General features: G+C 43.1%; 1 protein-coding gene across 1 annotated transcript in view; it reads left to right on the top strand.

Moving 5' to 3' along the window:
• The window catches only part of CD164L2 (CD164 molecule like 2), a 47,290-nt gene extending 30,311 nt beyond the window's left edge, over positions 1-16,979 (top strand). Inside the window, exons 5-6 of the mRNA XM_070763669.1 lie at positions 7,677-7,842; positions 16,274-16,979. Of these exons, the coding sequence (XP_070619770.1) occupies positions 7,677-7,842; positions 16,274-16,280 (173 nt within the window). The 3' untranslated portion in view covers positions 16,281-16,979. The remainder of the gene's footprint in view (positions 1-7,676; positions 7,843-16,273) is intronic.
• Positions 16,980-18,822: the final 1,843 nt, after the last annotated feature.

Raw genomic sequence — 18,822 nt, 5'->3', positions numbered from 1 at the left:
TCCTGGCTTCGGAAGTACTCGTTCCGCTGTCAATTAGGGAGCTTCGGCTGAGGTTTTCACCCAAATCGGCTTCCCAGCGACCTCGTTATTTCTTGTTCCTCTCCTTGAAGCAAAACAGACGTCCCCATTCTCTCTCCGGCCCTTCGGTGCATCGCAATATGGAAAAATCCGTGGGTTTTGTTTTTGTTTTAATCTCTACCCAAGTTCGTCTTCTCTCAGCTTGAACAAATTCAAGCCTTTCCATTGTAGTGCAGGATTTGATGGCATTTACACTTACCGTATTTTTTGGAGTATAGGAGGCACCGAAATATAAGACGCACCTTAGTTTTTTAGGGGGAAAATAGGGGGGGGGATCTGCTTCCCAGGTATTCTTTTTTAAAAAAATGTTTTATTTTGGTTTTTTATTACATGTAAAAATACATATATTTACAGATCATTACTCATTTTTGGTATAGAAACATAGAAGACTGATGGCAGAAAAAGACCTCCTGGTCCATTTAGTCTGCCCTTATACTATTTCCTGTATTTTATCTTACAATGGATATATGTTTATCCCAGGCATGTTTAAATTCAGTGACTGTGGATTTACCAACCACGTCTGCTGGAAGTTTGTTCCAAGGATCTACTACTATTTCAGTAAAATAATATTTTCTCATGTTGCCTTTGATCTTTCCCCCAACTAACTTCAGATTGTGTCCCCTTGTTCTTGTGTTCACTTTCCTATTAAAAACACTTCCCTCCTGAACCCTATTTAACCCTTTAACATATTTAAATGTTTTGATCATGTCCCCCCTTTTCCTTCTGTCCTCCAGACTATACAGATTGAGTTCATTCAGTCTTTCCTGATACGTTTTATACTTAAGACCTTCCACCATTCTTGTAGCCCGTCTTTGGACCCGTTCAATTTTGTCAATATCTTTTTGTAGATGAGGTCTCCAGAACTGAACACAGTATTCCAAATGTGGTCTCACCAGCGCTCTATATAAGGGGATCACAATCTCCCTCTTCCTGCTTGTTATACCTCTAGCTATGCAGCCAAGCATCCTACTTGCTTTTCCTACCGCCCGACCACACTGCTCACCCATTTTGAGACTTATATACATTCTTAGTTGTTTTATAGCACAGATAAAAACAAATAATGGGAAAACAGGGAGCTTACATCAATCTCAGTTAATATGTATTAGTAATAAAAAAGAGAGGGAGGAAGAGAAAAGAAGAAAGATTTTTAACATATACCCCTATTGCGTAATTAACCATATGGTGAGATACTCAATTGATTCAGTACAAATGTGATCTGAGGCTTACATTTCTTCTGTCATATATCTTTTCTGAATCCATTTTTCCAATTCTCCCATATTTCAATTGATTCGTTTTCTTTTGTTCCCTTAATATCTCTAGTCATCTCATCTAGTTCCGCACATCTGTATATTTTTTTTCTATTATTTGAGGCTCTGAGGGTATTCATCTGGCTAGCATCCTTAGTCTGGTCAGTTTCAGCACATTATTTTATCCCCTGGTTAAGGGCTTAAAAAAATTATTCTGAGAGAGTAACAATGAAAAAGCTTGCAAGCCAGTAAGAGCTGGGAACATCGTTAGCACCTGGTTAGGGCTGGAAAGAAACTTACTCAGAGCAAGTTAGAGTAATGAAAAAAATCTTGTGAAGACTTAGAGCTTGGAAAACATTCTTAGCAGAGAGATACAATGAAAGAGCCTGCAAGGTAAGAGCTGGGAAGATCGTTAGCAGCTAGTTAGGGCTGGGGGGGGGAAAAACCTACATTCAGAGTATAAGACACACTCTAATTATCAGCCTCTTTTAGAGAGGAAAAAGGTGCACCTTATACTCAGAAAAATACAGTATATACTGCTTCATAGTGCTTTTACAGCCCTCTCTAAGTGATTTAAAGAATCAGCCTCTTGCCCTCCAATAATCTGGGTCCTCATTTGACCCACCTCGTGTTCTGTCTGGGTCACTCCGGCAGCCAATACCAACCCAAAAAGAGAAGCCAGACACACCGGTAAAAGGCAAAGGCAGTTTATAAAATTCAAGAAAAACACAGGTAACAGAAAATGTCCTTACAAACAGGAAAACGCTGTACCTTCAAATGTATCCACGAAGGCAAAAGTCCATGCAGCAATACAGGATTCTTGCTCCCAAGACGAGGCTGTAGATAGCAGACCTACACCTCCCACGGGTCTTCCAAACTGCTGGGCCACAAGCCAGGAGCAGAGACATTGAGAACAATGTAACTCCAACTGATAACATTCCACATGGCTTCAAGGGCTTGCCTGCCTTTTAAACCCTGCTAAGGAGGACCACACCCAAGCCCAGCTGTTCCTAATTCAGTGCTGATAATACTTCTTTAATTGCTCCTTTCTCTGATCTGAACGTCTCTGTCGCATGTCAATGATGGCTTGTGCTTCATCACCTAATGACTCCAAGCTACTGGCTGGGGAGAGCCCCCCCCCCCCGGGCTCTCATGCTGTTCTCCTTCATCCCATTCCTGAATTTCCTCTCCCCCGTCCGACTGTTCAGCCCCCTCCTCTTCGCTGTCATCCTCCTCCGGGCATGGAGCCAGCAGAGACACAGCCGATCCCTGAGCAGCCTCAGGCTGAACCACAACACCTCGGAACTATGGAAGGCTGAGTCAACCTTCAGCCTGTGGTGAGATTTGAACTGCTGAACTACAGCTAGCAATTAGCTGAAGTGGCCTGTACTGCTGCCTTCTAACCACTTCGCCATCCTGGCTCATGTCCCCGCCCCTTTAAAGTTACTATCTTCTTCTAGGCCAGGGGCCTTCAACACTTAGCATCTTTAAGAGGAATTCTGGGAGTTGAAGTCCACAAGTCTTAAAAGTTGCCAAGTTTGGAGAGCCTTATTTTAAGCATAATCCATTTTATCAGAATTCTTCTTTATGTAATGGGGAGAAGAGATGAGGTGAGATGAGGCCATGGTGACGCAGTGATTAAAGTGCGGTACTGCAGGCTGCTTCTGCTGCCTGCCGGCTGCCTGCAGTTTGCCAGTTCGAATCTCACCTGGCTCAAGGTTGACTCAGTCTTCCATCCTTCTGAGGTGGGTAAAATGAGGCACATTGGGGGCAATATGCCGACTTTGTAAACTGCTTAGAGAAGGCTTTAAACACTGTGAAGCGGTATACAAGTCTAAGTGTTATTGCTATTGCTATTTCCTTCCTTCCTTCCTTCCTTCCTTCCTTCCTTCCTTCCTTCCTTCCTTCCTTCCTTCCTTCCTTACTTACTTACTTACTTACTTACTTACTTACTTCCTGTTAGAATGCAGCATTGCAGGCTAATTCTGCCCACTGCCAGCAGTTCGATCCTGACCAGCTCAAGGTTGATTCAGCCTTCCCTGCTTCCCAGTGAAGCAATGGGTGGAAACTAAACAAGGAGAGAAGTAACCTAGAACTAAGGACAAATTTCCTGACAGTCAGAACAGTTGATCAGTGGAACAGCCTGCCTCCAGAAGTTGTGAATGCCCCAACAAGTTTTAAAGCAGATGTTGGGTAACCATTTCTCTGAAGTAGTGTAGGGTTTCCTGCCAAAGCAGGGGGTTGGACTAGAAGACCTCCACAGTCCCTTCCAACTCTTCTTGTTTTTGTTGTTGTTATCATTACTATTATTAGGTTTTGGTTCCAATTGCGGTGGTACGTCAAGGACTACCTGTATTCTGATAATGGAAACATTTTAAATGAGCCACCATGGGGGAATAGAGCAGGTGCAGATGTCCTCCTTGTAGTAATATATTTGCAGCTCAGTGGCAGTTTGGCAAGGAGAAAGAAATCAATAAATATACGCCTACTTACAGTTTGGGATAGCAAATAATAGCCAACTCACTCTGCTGTTCAGGTGTTTTTATTATTCACTTGGGTAGGCCAGGTAGATCAATCAGAAAACCTCGTGCAGGTGGACGGTCTGGGGATGGTTGATTTATGAGAGAAGCTAAAGCTGTCAGACTCTGAATTCAGAGGCCTTCGTTTGATGTTCACGGCAAATCTTCCTTAGAACATCTTTATTCTGGACTGACAAATTTCAGCAAAATAAGGTGGCAGAATCCTGAGACGATTCCGTACACTCCCATTTCTTTTGCACATGGTGTTGTTGTGTTCCTTGGGTCCTGTGACTGTTCAGAAGAAAGGTACATGGTCCTCAACTTAACAGCAATTCATTTAGTGACCAAAGTTCTGGAGACCTCACCTACAAAAACATATATACACAATTGAACGGGTCCAAAGACTGGCTACAAGAATGGTGGAAGGTCTTAAGTATAAAACGTATCAGGAAAGACTTCATGAACTCAATCTGTATAGTCTGGAGGACAGAAGGAAAAGGGGGGACATGATCGAAACATTTAAATATGTTAAAGGGTTAAATAAGGTCCAGGAGGGAAGTGTTTTTAATAGGAAAGTGAACACAAGAACAAGGGGACACAATCTGAAGTTAGTTGGGGGAAAGATCAAAGGCAACATGAGAAAATATTATTTTACTGAAAGAGTAGTAGATCCTTGGAACAAACTTCCAGCAGACGTGGTTGGTAAATCCACAGTAACTGAATTTAAACATGCCTGGGATAAACATAGATCCATTGTAAGATAAAATACAGGAAATAGTATAAGGGCAGAGTAGATGGACCATGAGGTCTTTTTCTGCCGTCAGTCTTCTATGTTTCTATGTTTCTAAGTTACAATGGCATTGGAAAAAAGTGACTTACGACCATTTTTCACATGACCATTGGAGCATCCCCATGGTCACGTGATAAAAATTCAAATGCTTGGCCAACTGATTCATATTTATGACAGGTGCCTCCTGGATCTCTGCAGCTTTTGTGGACTTCTGACAAGCAAAATCAACGGGGAATCCAGATTCACTTACCAACCATGTTCCTAACTTAAGAAATGCAATGATTCACTTAACAACGGTGGCAAGAAAAGTAATAAAATGTAGCAAAAGTCACTTAACAAACGTTTCTCGTTGATATGTCTTAGATGAGACAGACTGAGGCAGACATATTCGAAAGGCTAATAGGTTTATTCAGCTCAAGGTAAATGCTAAAAATGAAAGCACTAGCCTGTCTGCTTAGCGTGGCACGCTCAGGCTAACAGAGAGTGCCAAAGTCAGTACCCTTGACAGCTCCTTATATCGTCGAGCCAGAATGGCTGCGACCAATCAGCTTGCAGCTGCAGCCCAGCTTCAGCTGAGGACCTGAGGGAAGCCTGGACGCAGTGTTCATGACTCGAAGGCTCAAAAAATTGTGGTCATGATTCAAGGAGTACCTGTACTCCATTCTGCTGATTCAAAGGAACCCCACCCACTCCCACCGAATAAATAGGAACAAAATAGGAACCTTGGATGCAGGCAACGGGCATGGGAGCACGCACGCGCATCGGTGCAAGATTCAGCTTCTGCCCATGTGCAGGAAGCAAAATCTTGCACGAGGATGCTCAAACATGTGCAGTTTGGCCAATTTTCAGCAATTTGTTTGCTTCCACACATGCACAGAAGCTGAATCTCACACGGGCACATAATGCACACATTGGAAATGTGGAGAGGTGTGCACATCTCTGTTTTTCCAACCATGATTGCGCACTGGACTATCCATGCAGCAGCCCACTACTGCTTGGGTGACATTTAATAGGATTCAGTTCAATTCAATTTATTAGACTTGTATGCCGACCCTCTCCATAGACTCCTAGTGTCATGCTAAGAGGGAAGAGATAAAAGCCACAGAAGCCACCTGTAAGCTCTCAGAGCTGCTCTGTTTTGAGGGAAAAGCCCAGCTTTGCTATGACTTCAGATCCTCTGCAACGGAGGTGGCAATCAATCAGCCCAGCTCCTGGGCACATAACGAGAACAACAGGTGCTGCTTTCATTGGAAACAACAAAGAAATTCCCCGGTGAAAGGGCCCCGAGAGAGACGGGAGGCACGTATCACAAATGGCTGATACACAGACAACATTAGTATCGAGGCTCCAGCACTGAATCTGTTTAGGGGGAAGCTCTGGCCCAATCTCCGTTACTCCATCCTCGTAAAACCCATGACAGCCTTCCTGTTTATTGGCATTCTTTTTTTCACTCAGGGGAGCAAAATATGCCTGGGAGGAGAAAGGTAGATCTGTTTTGAAATCAGTCTCTGCTCTGCAAGGAAATGAGGAAGAGGGGGGAGGGGAGGGGAGGAAGAAGGGAGAGTAGCAAGTGAGGAGAGGAGAAGAAAGAGGAGGGAAGGAGTGGCAAGAGGAGGGGAGATGGGAAAGCAGGCTAGGAGACAGAAATGGTGGCAAGAGAGGAAGGGAGGAGAGGAAAGAGGAGGGGAGGTGGAAGCAGAGGGGAGGAGAAAGAAAAGAGGAGGGGAGGGATAGTGAGAGGGGAGCAGAAGGGAGTGTTTATGTATGAGCAGAGTAATCCTTGTTTACCAAGATTGTGCACACACAGAAAAGTTTAGATTGAGAACAGTTGTGAATAACTACTCAGCCAAACACAGATATATTAGCTTGAATTAAAGTTTACTTTGAGAAATAATATATTCCTATAAACAGTCTAAAGTCATACACATAATATGTCAGAGTAACATTTATATATTTATTTATTTATTTATTTATTTAGTTAGTTAGTTAGTTAGTTAGTTAGTTAGTTAGTTAGTTAGTCCAATACACAATGAGGGTTTTAGTGGGTATACAGTGTTTGTTCGATTTCTGCGGGGGATGCGTTCCGAGACTGCCCGTGAAAGTTGAATTTCCGCGAAGTAGAGATGCGGAAGTAAATACACTATTTTTGGCTATGAACAGTGTCACAAGCCATCCCTTAACACTTTAAACCCATAAATTGCAATTTCCCATTCCCTTAGAAACCATTTAGATTATTACTCACCATGTTTATTTATTAAAGTTTATTTTAAAAAAATATTTATTAAAGGCGGACGAAAGTTTGGCGATGACACATTACATCATTGGCCAGGAAAAACCATGGTATAGGGAAAAAGCCCGCAAAGTATTTTTTAATTAATATTTTTGAAAAACCGTGGTATAGATTTTCGAGAACTTCGAACCCGCGAAAATTGAGGGAACACTGTATATCTATATACACATAGTAAAATACATGATGAAGGTTATAGAGGAGATACTCATAGTAAAATATATCTAAGAAAGAATAGAATCGAATATATAGTAATAGAACATATCAATGAAAGAATAGAAGAAGAGATATAGGAATAGAAGAAAGGTATAGGAGATATAGGAGAGCAATAGGACAGGGGACGGAAGGCACTCTAGTGCACTTGTACTCGCCCCTTACTGACCTCTTAGGAATCTGGATAGGTAAACCTTGGATAATCTAAGGGTAAAGTGTTGGGGGTTTGGGGATGACACTATGGAGTCCGGTAATGAGTTCCACGCTTCGACAATTCGGTTACTGAAGTCATATATATTGGGAATGGGGTTTTTGCAGTATCTTTCCCTTGGAATGGGGAAGAATTGTGGATTTTGCAGTATCCTTCCCCCGCCCACCAAGCCACAACCACACAACCCGTAGTAAAAAAAAAATTGAATCTCACCTCTGATTTCCACCTAGCAACTATATAGAATAATCTATGTATAATAAAGTTTGTGGAAAGTCCAAGATGAGCTTTCTTGCCTTGTTCATCCTCAGTCCTTTGGCTTGGTTCCCTCTAGGCTCCTCAACCACGGGACCCCCAGAAACTCTCCCGCCCGAGTTCTACCCATCCGGCTTCAACTCTGCCAGCTTCATCGGAGGGATCGTCTTAGTACTCAGCATCCAAGCTGTCGCCTTCTTCGTTCTGAAGTTTTTCCGGTCGAAGGACAACACTTATCAGACCCTGTAAGTTTCCTATGGGGCTTTGGAGGTTGTCAAGATAGTGCAGAAAGGAACTGCAAGGCCAGTGAGGGCCAACCATTTTTTCCTTGGGTGCCGAAAGAGCACTTCACTTAGCAGTGGAAAAAATTGGGAGTCAATTATGTACTGCTCAAAAACATAAAGGGGACACTTAAACAACACAATATAACTCCAAGGGAGGGTGGAGGCCCTGTTTCCTCCCAGGAGATTCCTAGAGAGGCTCACAACACTATAAAATTGCAATAACAATGACAATAATAAAAAGAATTCAAGGAAGAAACGCTCCCTTCACTCCTCCACTCGAAACAGAAGACCCTACGAGACTAGACTTTCAATCCTGGGACTAGAAAGTTTAGAACTAAGACGCCTTAAACAAGATCTAAGTATTGCCCACAAGATCATATGCTGCAATGTCCTGCCTGTCAGCGACTACTTCAGCTTCAACCACAACAACACAAGAGCACACAACAGATTTAAACTTAATATTAACCGCTCCAAACTTGACTATAAAAAATATGACTTCAGTAACCAAGTTGTCGAAGCGTGGAACTCATTACCGGACTCCATAGTGTCATCCCCAAACCCCCAACACTTTACCCTTAGATTATCTACTGTTGACCTATCCAGATTCCTAAGAGGTCAGTAAGGGGCGAGTATAAGTGCACTAGAGTGCCTTCCGTCCCCTGTCCTATTGCTCTCCTATATCTCCTATTCCTTTCTTCTATTCCTATATCTCTTCTTCTATTCTTTCATTGATATGTTCTATTACTATATCTACTTTTCTATTCTTTCTTAGATATATTTTACTATGAGTATCTCCTCTATAACCTTCATCATGTATTTTACTATGTGTATATAGATATATACCTACTAAAACCCTCATTGTGTATTGGACTAACTAACTAACTAACAAACATACTAATTAAATAAACAAATAAACAAACAAATAAATAAAAATAAAATGAAACAATTGCTAAAATCCTAATTAAAATGTAAAAAAGCAATTCAGCAACATTGTTGAGTGTTATTTAAGTGTTCCCTTTATTTTCTTTGAGCAGTGTGGTTATAAGTGGAGGACTTCCTGTAAGGATAGAGAGTGGGGTTAAAGGGATATGGAGTTTGGGGTTTTTTTGTATTATATATTATATATTATTATTATATATATATATTGGGGTTTTTTGTATTATATCAAACATGCATCATATTATGTTATAACGTGTCCATTTCCCCCCATTTTTTCTTCCATACATGCTACTTATCAGAGGGGAGAACCAGCAGTAGGTGTGCAAGAGTGTGTGTGTGTTTGTTTGTGTGTTAAAAACCAAGGAATTTAAGGGCTGCCGCCAGAACCAACAAAAACCATTCACTCTTTTCATAGATGATTCCACTCTTTAGACTTGTCCTTCAAAATCATCAACACAGTTTGAATACATCGATTACACAATGACGGTGCGTTTTCCTGGACAATGGACATATAGCACAATACCATATCCCAGGAGAGAAAATAGCCCGAATTCCTCAAACTGTTAAATCTTTTGTTTGCAGAGATATGGGATAATGCATGTAGCAAAAATGTTCTTTCATTCTGATGGAAGAATTGGTCTTCGGAGATTCCTTAACTTGTTTTCTCTTGCTCTGTGTGAAGAAGTACCGTATTTTTCGAAGTATAAGATGCCCCCTAGTTTTGGGGGAGGAAAATAGGGAAAAGAATCCGCTTACCAGATATTTATCTGGCTAGCGTCCTTAGTCTGGTCAGCTTCAGCATATTATTCTATCCCCTGGCTAGGGCTTTAAAAAAAACTTTATTCGGAGAGAGTAACAATGAAAGAGCTTGCAAGCCGGTAAGAGCTGAGAACATCATTAGCACATGGAAAGAAATATTCTGAGCAAATAGAGGAATGGAAAAAATCCTGCAAAGACTTAAGGCTTGAAAAACATTCTACACAGAGAGTAACAATGAAAGAGCATGCAAGCCCGTAAGAACCAGGAACATTGTTAGCACCTGGAAAGAAATATTCTGAGCAAATAGAGGAGTGGAAAAAACTCTGCAAAGACTTAGGGCTTGGAAAACATTATTTCCAGAGAGTAACAATGAAAGAGCTTGCAAGCTGGTAAGAGCTGAGAACATCATTAGCACCTGGAAAGAAATATTCTGAGCAAATAGAGGAATGGAAAAAACCCTGCAAAGACTTAGGGCTTGGAAAACATTATTTCCAGAGAGTAACAATAAAAAAGCTTGCAAACTGGTAAGAGCTGGGAACATTGCTAGCATCTGGTTAGGGCTGAAAAAAAAGCTATATTCAGAGTATAAGATGCACCCAAATTATCAGCCTCTTTTAGGGAGGAAAAAGGTGTGAAATACAGTATATGGAACATTTTGAACCAAATGCAGTTCATCGTTTGATCGATTGGTCTATGTGTGTAAAAACACACCATCACCTATCCTGCTGTCTTTAGAAATGATGGGTCTTCCTTGCCCAAAATCAAGAGTGTAGACCAGTGATGGCGAACCTTTTTTTCCTCGGGTGCCGAAAGAGTGTGCGCGCGTGCTATCACACATGCGCGAGTGCCCACACCCATAATCCAATGCCTGGGGAGGGCGAAAACAGCTTCCCCCACCACCTGGAGGCCTTCTGGAGGCCAGAAATGGACTCTTTCCCAACTTCTGGTGGGCCCAGTAGGTTCATGTTTCACTCTCCCCAGGCTCCAAAGGCTTCTATGGAGCCGGAGGAGGGTAAAAACGCCCTCCCCCATCCCCCCGGAGGCTCTCTGGAAGCCAAAAACGCCCTCCCAGAGCCTCTGTATGAGCCAAAAATCAGCTGACCGGCACACACATGAACGCTGGAGCTGAGCTAGGGCAACGGCTCACATGCCAGCAGATATGGCTCTACGTACCACCTGTGGCACCCATGGCATAGGTTCTCTGGCGTAGAGCAATGGATGAGGTGTTCTTAAAGCAGGAAGTGGACTTTGAGATTGTGGGATTTAATTCCCACCAGCCCCGCTTAAAGCATCCAGCTATATAGGGAGGATCAAATATATCTCCTCACTGCCTTCAATTGATGTAATTCAGTTTAGCATCTAAAAATAGCCCAGTTTGTATTTGATGACATGATTCATCCATTCATGAGCATTTTTCTTCACATCTACTAGGCGTTTCAAGGGCCCTTTTGCATCAGCTCCAATGGGTTCCTCGACTCTTGCAGAATTCTTCCTACGCTTCCTCCTCTAGTTTCCAATGCTATTTATAAAACTTTCTAGGCCCGTTTTTCTGGGCCAATACCCGATTGCTTAATTAGCCCTAAAGTTGCTGCAAGAACCGGCTTTTGTACCACAGTGGCACCTCTACTTACGAACTTAATTCGTTCCGTGACCAGGTTCTTAAGTAGAAAAGTTCGTAAGAAGAAGCAATTTTTTCCATAGGAATCAGTGTAAAAGCAAATAATGCGTGCGGTTGGGGAAACCACAGGGAGGGTGGAGGCCCTGTTTCCTCCCAGGAGATTCCTAGAGGTTTCTTCCTGCCTTTTCCAGCCCTGTTTCCTCCCAGGAGATTCCTAGAGAGGCCTCATAGAGGCTTCTCTCTGCCTTTTCTGGCCCTGTTTCCACCCAAGAGATTACTAGAGAGGCCCCATGGAGGCTCCTCCCCACCTTTTCCAGCTCTGTTTCTTCCCAGGAGACTTCTACAAAGGCCCCAAAGGCTTCTCCCTGCCTTTTCCAGCCGTTTCCTCCCAGGAGATTTCTAAAGAGGCCCCACGGAGGCTTCTCCCCACCTTTTCCCGCTCTGTTTCCTCCCATGAAATTCCTAGAGAGGCCCCACGGAGGCTTCTCCCTGCCTTTTCTGGCCCTGTTTCCACCCAAGAGATTCCTAGAGAGGCCCACGGCGGCTTCTCCCTGCCTTTTCTGGCCCTGTTACCCAGTAGATTCCTAGAGAGGCCCCACGGAGGCTTCTCCCCACCTTTTCCGGCCCTGTTTCCTCCCAGGAGACCTCTAGAGAGGCCCCACGGAGGCTTCTCCCCACCTTTTCCGGTTACAGTTTCGGAGGCTCAAGTTCATAAGTGGAAAATGATTCGGGAGAAGAGGCAAAAAAATCTTGAACACCCGGTTCGTATCTAGAAACGTATAGGCATTTGCAGGTAGAGGTACCACTGTACTTTTGGGACATGTTCGAAGCACCCAACTTGGTGCAGGCAAATATACCTATCGAAGTTTCCACGGAGTGAACTCTTGCAGACTTCGGCCTCAATCCTTTGTTCTTGAAATCATCTAGATTTGGAGGTGGCCTTTTCCTTTCCAATAACAAGAATTGTGCAGTTGATTTTAGACTGCTACTCGAACCGAGGAATTACCACTAGAGCACTGGGAGATAAAACATCCACTTTAAAAAACATCCCCAGCAGCAGCTGGATTCCTTAGTAAGCCGTTCATGTTTCTAAAAAAAAAATTGCCAGATCCGAAACCGGTGCCGATGAGACAGAAGACCAGCTTAAAAGCTAAGCCACGAGCTTGACTTCAGAATACCAACAAGACTCAGCCAAGTTTTTTCTCCTCCATTTGTCAGGAGTACCAGTGTTTAGTTTAGTTTAGTTTATTTAGATTTGTATGCCGCCCCTCTCCGAAGACTCGGGGCGGCTAACAACAATTAAAAAAACAGAATGTAACAAATCTAATACAGTGATACCTTGTCTTACAAACTTAATTGGTTCTGGGACGAGGTTCTTAAGGTGAAAAGTTTGTAAGACGAAACAATGTTTCCCATAGGAATCAATGGAAAAGCGATTAATGCGTGCAAGCCAAAAATTCACCCCTTTTAGCCATCCGAAGCACCCGTTTTTGCGCTGCTGGGATTCCCCTGGGGCTCCCTTTCATCGGAAACCCCACCTCTGGACTTCTGTGTTTTTGCGATGCTGCAGGGGAATCCCAGCATCGCAAAAACAAGTGCTTCGCTGGTAACGGAAGTATTTAATTCTATGTATATGTGCCATATGTGTACATACATATTACACACAGGCACACAAAAATATACATTATCTACTATATAAACGGTATGTGTATGTACACACACACGCACAGCTCTTCTAAAATTATACACATTCAACCTCATTTAGTGTACAGTGGTGCCTTGACTTTCGCAGGGGATACGTTCCAAGACCGCCCGCGAAAGTCATATCCTCCCCCTCGCTCCCTCCTCCATTCCTGGTTTTACTTACCCCCAGAACATGCAGGGCCAATGGGGAGGCAAGCTGGGGGCTTTGCTGCACTCAATGCTGGCGTCTCCTATGACGTCGGCGGCAGCACCGGTGCTCAGGGTCAGGGCAGGGGAAGAAGAAGCTCAAGGCAAGAGGGATCCAGGCCAGGATTTGAAGCCAGGAATCCAGGCCGGTCAGCTGGGAGGTTGGACGCTACCACTAAGGGAGACGGCGATCAATAATAAGTGACGGAGGCGGAAAAAGAGGCAGCCACGCCCTTTGGTGCTTAAGGTGACACTGAGCTGCAGGCAGAGGTCACCGGAGGGTAGTGACGGGCCCACCGCAAGCCATCCCCGTGATTAGTGCATGGCCACCTGACCCAACAATGCCCTCAGCTCCTCCCACTTCGGGCGAGTTAGGGAGGTCTTGTCTGCCCACAAGGCTCGGCTTCAAGTGGAGCATATCAACACTCCGAGAATTAAAGGGGAGGGATCGGGAGGCTGGGGCAGAAGCAGGCTATACCACGGGTTTTGAAAACCCATGGTATAGCCTTTCCGCGAAAGTCGGGCCCACCAAAGTCAAGGGACCACTGTACAGTGTTCCCTTGATTTTCGCGGGGGATGCATTCCAAGACCGCCCACGAAAGTCGAATTTCCGCGAAGTAGAGATGCGGAAGTAAATACACCATTTTTGGCTATGAACAGTATCCCAAGCCTTCCCTTCACACTTTAAACCCCTAAACTGCAATTTCTCATTCCCTTAACAACCATTTAGATTATTACTCACCATGCTTATTTGTTAAAGTTTATTTAAAAAAATATTTATTAAAGGCGGACGAAAGTTTGGCGATCATGTATGACATCATCAGGCGGGAAAAACCGTGGTATAGGGAAAAAACCTGCAAAGTATTATTTAATTAATATTTTTGAAAAAACGTGGTATAGCCGTTTCGCAAAGTTCGAGCCCGTGAAAATCAAGGGACCACTGTAATAGGAAAAACATACCCAGAGCCCAGAAGGGGGAAAAATAAAATAATTCAAACTTTTTCTACTGGTTCTGCATACCAGACCAAAATCAGTTCTGTGTGCCTGACCATACCCTTAGGAGCCCATCACTGTCATTATCCAAGTGGTTGAGGGATGCTGGGTCTCTTTTGAGTTGCTGTGTGAATTTGTGCTGTTGAAGCTTTCTTGGGGAGGGTGCGTGTGTGTGTTCAGAGGGAGAGAAGTTAATTGAGTGCGGTTTGCCGCCTTGAGTGAAGATTTGTGATCCTGACTTTGGAATTAAAGCTTGTGGGAGTTTACTTTCTCCAGGACTTTGTGATGTTCCTCAGTGTCGTTGCTGGGCAGCCTTGGGCAGTACTGCAATAGGAGCCAGCTAGAGGTATCACAAGCAGGAAGAGGGAGATTGTGATCCTGCTGTAGAGAGCACTGGTGAGACCACATTTGGAGTACTGTGTTCAGTTCTGGAGACCTCACCTACAAAAAGATATTGACAAAATTGAACGGGCTACAAAAATGGTGGAAGGTCTTAAGCATAAAACGTATCAGGAAAGACTTAATGAACTCCATCTGTGTAGTCTGGAGGACAGAAGGAAAAGGGGGGACATGATTGAAACATTTAAATATGTCAAAGGGTTAAATAAGGTTCAGGAGGGAAGTGTTTTTCATAGGAAAGTGAACACAAGAACAAGGGGACACAATCTGAAGTTAGTTGGGGGAAAGATTAGAAGTACCGTGAGAAAATATTATTTCACTGAAAGAGTAGTAGATGCTTGGAACAAACTTCCAGCAGACGTGGTCGGTCAATCCTCAGTCACTGAATTTAAACATGCCTGGGATAAACATAGATCCATCCTAAGATAAAATACAGGAAATGGTATAAGGGCAGACTAGATGGACCATGAGGTCTTTTTCTGCTGTCAGTCTTCTATGTTTCTATGAATGAGGAAGGGAGGGAGGGAGGAAAGGAAGAAGGAAAGGAAGAGAAGGAAGGAAGAGGAGGAAGGAAGGAAGGAAGGAAGAATCCATAGTAACTGAATTTAAACATGCCTGAGATAAACATAGATCCATCATAAGATAAAATACAAGAAATAGTATAAGGGCAGACTAGATGGACCAGGAGGTCTTTTTCTGCCATCAGTCTTCATGTTTCTATGAATGAGGAAGGGAGGGAGGGAGGAAAGGAAGAAGGAAAAAAAGAGAAGGAAGGAAGAGGAGGAAGGAAGGAAGGAAAGAAGGAAGGAAGGGAAAGGAAGGAAGGAAGGAAGAATCCACAGTCACTGAATTTAAACATGCCTGGAATAAACATAGATCCATCCTAAGATAAAATACAAGAAATAGTATAAGGGCAGACTAGATGGACCATGAGGTCTTTTTCTGCTGTCAGTCTTCTATGTTTCTATGAATGAGGAAGGGAGGGAGGAAGGAAAGGAAGAAGGAAAAAAAGAGAAGGAAGGAAGAGGAGGAAGGAAGGAAGGAAAGAAGGAAGGAAGGGAAAGGAAGGAAGGAAGGAAGGAAGAATCCACAGTCACTGAATTTAAACATGCCTGGAATAAACATAGATCCATCCTAAGATAAAATACAAGAAATAGTATAAGGGCAGACTAGATGGACCATGAGGTCTTTTTCTGCTGTCAGTCTTCTATGTTTCTATGAATGAGGAAGGGAGGGAGGAAGGAAAGGAAGAAGGAAAAAAAGAGAAGGAAGGAAGAGGAGGAAGGAAGGAAGGAAAGAAGGAAGGAAGGGAAAGGAAGGAAGGAAGGAAGGAAGAATCCACAGTCACTGAATTTAAACATGCCTGGGATAAACATAGATCCATCCTAAGATCAAATACAAGAAATAGTATAAGGGCAGACTAGATGGACCAGGAGGTCTTTTTCTGCCGTCAATCTTCTATGTTTCTAATCCAATCCAATTAATATACATAAAAAACAATCCTTGAAAATTCTCATTTTAAAAACTTCCATTAACGTTCATTCAGCCATCATACTAAAAACATTTGTTATTATTGAAAAATGGACATTTGGGGAAGTACTCTTCTTCTTTTCCAACGATTGCAAGTTTTGCTTTCTCTGTTTTGCAGATAGAGAGTCCTATATCTAGTAAAGTTGAGAGGAGGAGATATTTGTGGGCACGTAAGCTAACTCGCTTGAGGTTCAACCTTGTATTCTGGCCTGGTGAAGTGTTTGTTTTTTCCCCCTCTTCCTTCCCTTTGCTCCATCACATTAGGATCTAGAGGCTGCTTTCCAAGGAGGTGTTTCGACGTATATCGTTTTTTGGCCAGAAGGTCACTGGGAGAAGAGGGGCAATTTGGCCCTATTCGGAAGTCAGGACTTTCTCTTTCCATCTGATGGAACGTCTGAAGGAGATAATTCAAAAATCTGCACCTCAATACCCTGTTACCAAGCCCATGGTGCTTGGCTTGGCTATGTGGCTCTTCGGCACGCGATGCAGACGTGGTAATGTATACGGTGTAAAACATATCCACAATATTCGAGCCGCAGGAACCGTCCACTTGCTCGACTGTGGATGTATGTAACTCAGTTTTAAGGATCTCTTCAACCAACTGGACTTGCTTACGTTACTTTACGTTACAAACTTACATTACTTTTCTCTCTACGTTGTAATTATTTTTATTCTAAGCCCACAAAAAGGTCTTCTGTTTCTTTCTTGGGACTACGGATCGAGTCCCGAATTTTTGCATCTTACAAATTTACTTTAACCCTTGAAATTTCTGATTTTCTAAAAATTTCTTTCTTCGCTACAACGGAACAATAGACACAGTTGGTGCATTCACAGATAGGTTGATAATTCTTTAAAGTAAAATAAAATTTAAAAAAACGGCAGCCCTAAAGATTAACAACAGGATCTGCTAGTTTTAGCTCGGATGTCAACGTGAAACTTTTTTTCTATTAAAAGAAATGTGAGTGTTCCATTCCAGTCTCTCCCCTGATTACTCAAATGTTTATTTGGGGTTTTTTTTTTTCAATTTAACAGCAAATGTGGGGTACCGTATTTTTCAGAGCATAAGACGCAGCCCCCCCCACACACTAAAAGAAGATGAAAATTTGGGTGCGTCCTATACTTGGAATGTAGCTTTTTCAAAGCTTTTTCCCCCCCAGCCCTAACCAGGTTCTAATGATCTTCCTGGTTCTTCCTGGCTTGCAAGCTTATTTTCATTGCTACTCCCTCCAAAGTTTTTTCCCAGCCCTAAATCTTTGCAAACTTCTTTTCATTGTTGCTCCCTCTGAAGTTTTTCCGCAACCCTAAGTCTTTGCAGGCTTGTTTTCATTGCTGCTCCCTCCAAAGTTTTTTTCCAGCCCTAAGTCTTTGCAGGCTTGTTTTCATTGCTGCTCCCTCTGACGTTTTTCTGCAACCCTAAGTCTTTGCAGGCTTGTTTTCATTGCTGCTCCCTCCGAAGTTTTTTCCCAGCCTTAAGTTTTTGCAGGCTTGTTTTCATTGCTGCTCCCTCTGACGTTTTTCTGCAACCCTAAGTCTTTGCAGGCTTGTTTTCATTGCTGCTCCCTCCAAAGTTTTTTCCCAGCCTTAAGTTTTTGCAGGCTTGTTTTCATTGCTGCTCCCTCTGACGTTTTTCTGCAACCCTAAGTCTTTGCAGGCTTGTTTTCATTGCTGCTCCCTCCGAAGTTTTTCCCCAGCCTTAAGTTTTTGCAGGCTTGTTTTCATTGCTGCTCCCTCTGACGTTTTTCTGCAACCCTAAGTCTTTGCAGGCTTGTTTTCATTGCTGCTCCCTCCAAAGTTTTTTCCCAGCCCTAAGTCTTTGCAGGCTTGTTTTCATTGCTGCTCCCTCTGACGTTTTTCTGCAACCCTAAGTCTTTGCAGGCTTGTTTTCATTGCTGCTCCCTCCAAAGTTTTTTCCCAGCCTTAAGTTTTTGCAGGCTTGTTTTCATTGCTGCTCCCTCCATAAAAGGTTTTTATCATCCCTAACCAGGGGATAAAATAATGTGCTGAAGCTGACCAGACTAAGGACGCTACCCAGATGAATACCTAATAGGTAGATTTCCCCCACCCCCTATAATATGCACCAAATAAGGTGCATCTTATCCTCTGGAAAATATGGTAATTGTGCAACCTGAACTCCTTCGATACATTTCAGTTTAGCCAGATGCCTTTCCAATATTGATACCTAACTCAGAGGTTAGAATGCTTGGTTCCTGATGTTAAATTGATTGCCTGAAAGACGAGTCGTTCCCCTTCACACATACCTGTTACCTGATGGAGGGAATTTTTAGAAACCCAGCAAGCTTTGTGAAACCGAACGGAAGTTCAGCGTCAGTTGAGCTCCTCCGAAATTGCCTGTTTATTTCAGAATCCTTGAATCCTTTCCTTTAGTCCAGTGTTTCCCAACCTTGGCAACTTGAAGGTATTTGGACTTCAACTCCCAGAATTCCCCAGCCAGCATTCGCTGGCTGGGGGATTCTGGGAGTTGAAGTCCAAATATCTTCAAGCTGCCAAAGTTGGGAAACACTGCTTTAGTTCTTTTCGAGATCCTTTGCTTTCAGACGGGCAGTGAAAATGGGGTGGGGGTGGTTGAAACAAGAGGCTTCTTCAAATAAAATGCAATATTTATTTGTGCATGCTCGTATGTACACACACACATACAAATACAGTGAAGGGCTTCAAAAATTTTTACTATCAAACTATGGCTGTTGCTTGTTTTGTGGGTGTGGCTTGCTGGCCATGTGACCTGGTGGGAGTGGCTTAGCGATCATGTGACCGGGCGGTGGCTTAAAGGCCATGTGACAGGCTTAAAGGTGGCC

The sequence above is a fragment of the Erythrolamprus reginae genome, chromosome 11 (assembly GCF_031021105.1).
Source record: "Erythrolamprus reginae isolate rEryReg1 chromosome 11, rEryReg1.hap1, whole genome shotgun sequence".
NCBI classification, from domain to species: domain Eukaryota; kingdom Metazoa; phylum Chordata; class Lepidosauria; order Squamata; family Dipsadidae; genus Erythrolamprus; species Erythrolamprus reginae.
Note: the sequence above shows the minus strand (reverse complement) of the source record. Positions and strands in the feature narration are given on the sequence as shown.